The sequence below is a fragment of the Mandrillus leucophaeus genome, unplaced genomic scaffold, assembly GCF_000951045.1.
Source record: "Mandrillus leucophaeus isolate KB7577 unplaced genomic scaffold, Mleu.le_1.0 Scaffold37, whole genome shotgun sequence".
Classification (NCBI taxonomy): Eukaryota; Metazoa; Chordata; class Mammalia; order Primates; family Cercopithecidae; genus Mandrillus; species Mandrillus leucophaeus.
The window spans coordinates 48,462-49,976 of NW_012103920.1; the positions used below are offsets into that span (position 1 = coordinate 48,462).

At 35.2% G+C, this 1,515-nt stretch overlaps 1 protein-coding gene across 1 annotated transcript in view; it reads right to left on the reverse strand.

The window, feature by feature from the left end:
* The window catches only part of LOC105546816, a 540,685-nt gene that overhangs the window by 16,522 nt on the left and 522,648 nt on the right, over nucleotides 1-1,515 (reverse strand). Inside the window, exon 5 of the mRNA XM_011990116.1 lies at nucleotides 468-652. Within this exon, the coding sequence (XP_011845506.1) occupies nucleotides 468-652 (185 nt within the window). The remainder of the gene's footprint in view (nucleotides 1-467; nucleotides 653-1,515) is intronic.

Genomic DNA, 1,515 nt, shown 5'->3' on the forward strand with positions numbered 1-1,515 from the left:
CGGTGACTATTTCTTCCTGGAAAAGCTATTGTTCTGATTCATGGGACAGTGTTTTCCACATCTGGTTCTGGATCTGGTTAGGATGATTTTACTCCCTTGATCAGGTTTAGTTTTTGGAAAACTAACCCAGTGATATGCTTGGACCTAGATATTTGAAAAGGAGGATCTCAATGAAGGCCACATATCAACAAACCGCCATCCTAGGAGGCCCTATCTGGTGATCACCTGAATATAATCTATAAAAACAATGAGCCTTATTTCTCAACCAATGACATCTTCCTACGTAATTTCAACATCATCTACCATGTTGATCTCCATAATATTCAAAAGTGTTACTGGTTCTTTCAAATTTCCTCTTTTGTGTATGAATGATCTTCCAACATTCTTTTTATGACAAAACCATTTGGTCTCTTATCATAGAGGTATGAAGACTAATTCCAGCTTGTCACCAAGACAGTCATACTCACTCTGCTTCCTGTGCGTTCATTTTTTCATAAAAAACACATTTTTGTAATTTGTTTTTTGCCTGACTTACCTTGCCAACATCTCTTGGGAAAGGCTGTCTCTGATTCTCTGGAATTAAAATGGGAGATACCACAATGGACCTCTTTTGTCTTGGGACAGGAGAAGTTCTTGCAAATTTAAATATATCCTAAAAGGGAAAACAAAAGGATTGATTAAAATCTTCCATTGAAATGATATATCAGTCTGCTCTGAGATAGAGTTCCTTTGTTGGGAAAGCATACAGCTGTTTGGAAAGTGTTCATTGTATTCCATCAAACCCTATTAGCATTACCCAAGTACAATATTAGAATAATACTAAAGCTGACATTGTTATTCACTATAACTATCATGAAGCTATTTGAACCCCCAACTTCCAAATCATTCTATTCACAATGACAGTCTTGATTTACGCATCCCTCACTGTTTGCATATTACTGTTCCTAATCTGCCAAGCTACTGGATTACTTGCCTGGTCAGGAATCTGGAGGACTTGCTTAGATATAAAATTTTATTTGATTTATATAGCCCATAAAGAATTGGTTTTACAACAAATCCTAAGTGAAAAGAACAAAGTTAGGTGCATCATATTGCCTGACTTCAAATTATACTACAAGGCTATAGTAACCAAAACAGGATGGTACTGGTATAAACCTAGATTAATGGAACAGAACAGAGAATCCAGAAATAAAGCCACATACCTACAACCAACTGATCTTCAACAAAGTCAGCAAAAATATATGATAGGGAAATGACACTCCATTCAATAAATGGTGTTGGGCTAAACACCCATATGGAAAATTGGATAATCATATTCCTAAGAGTGAAATTGGACCCATAGCTTTCACCATATACAAAAATTAACACAAGATGAATTAAAGACTTCAACATAAGATCTGAAACTATAAAAATCCTAGAAGAAACCATAGGAAAAACTCTTCTAGACATTGGCCTTGACAAAGAATTTATGGCCTAGTCCTCAAAAGCAAACATTACCAAAAAAAAAAAAAAAAA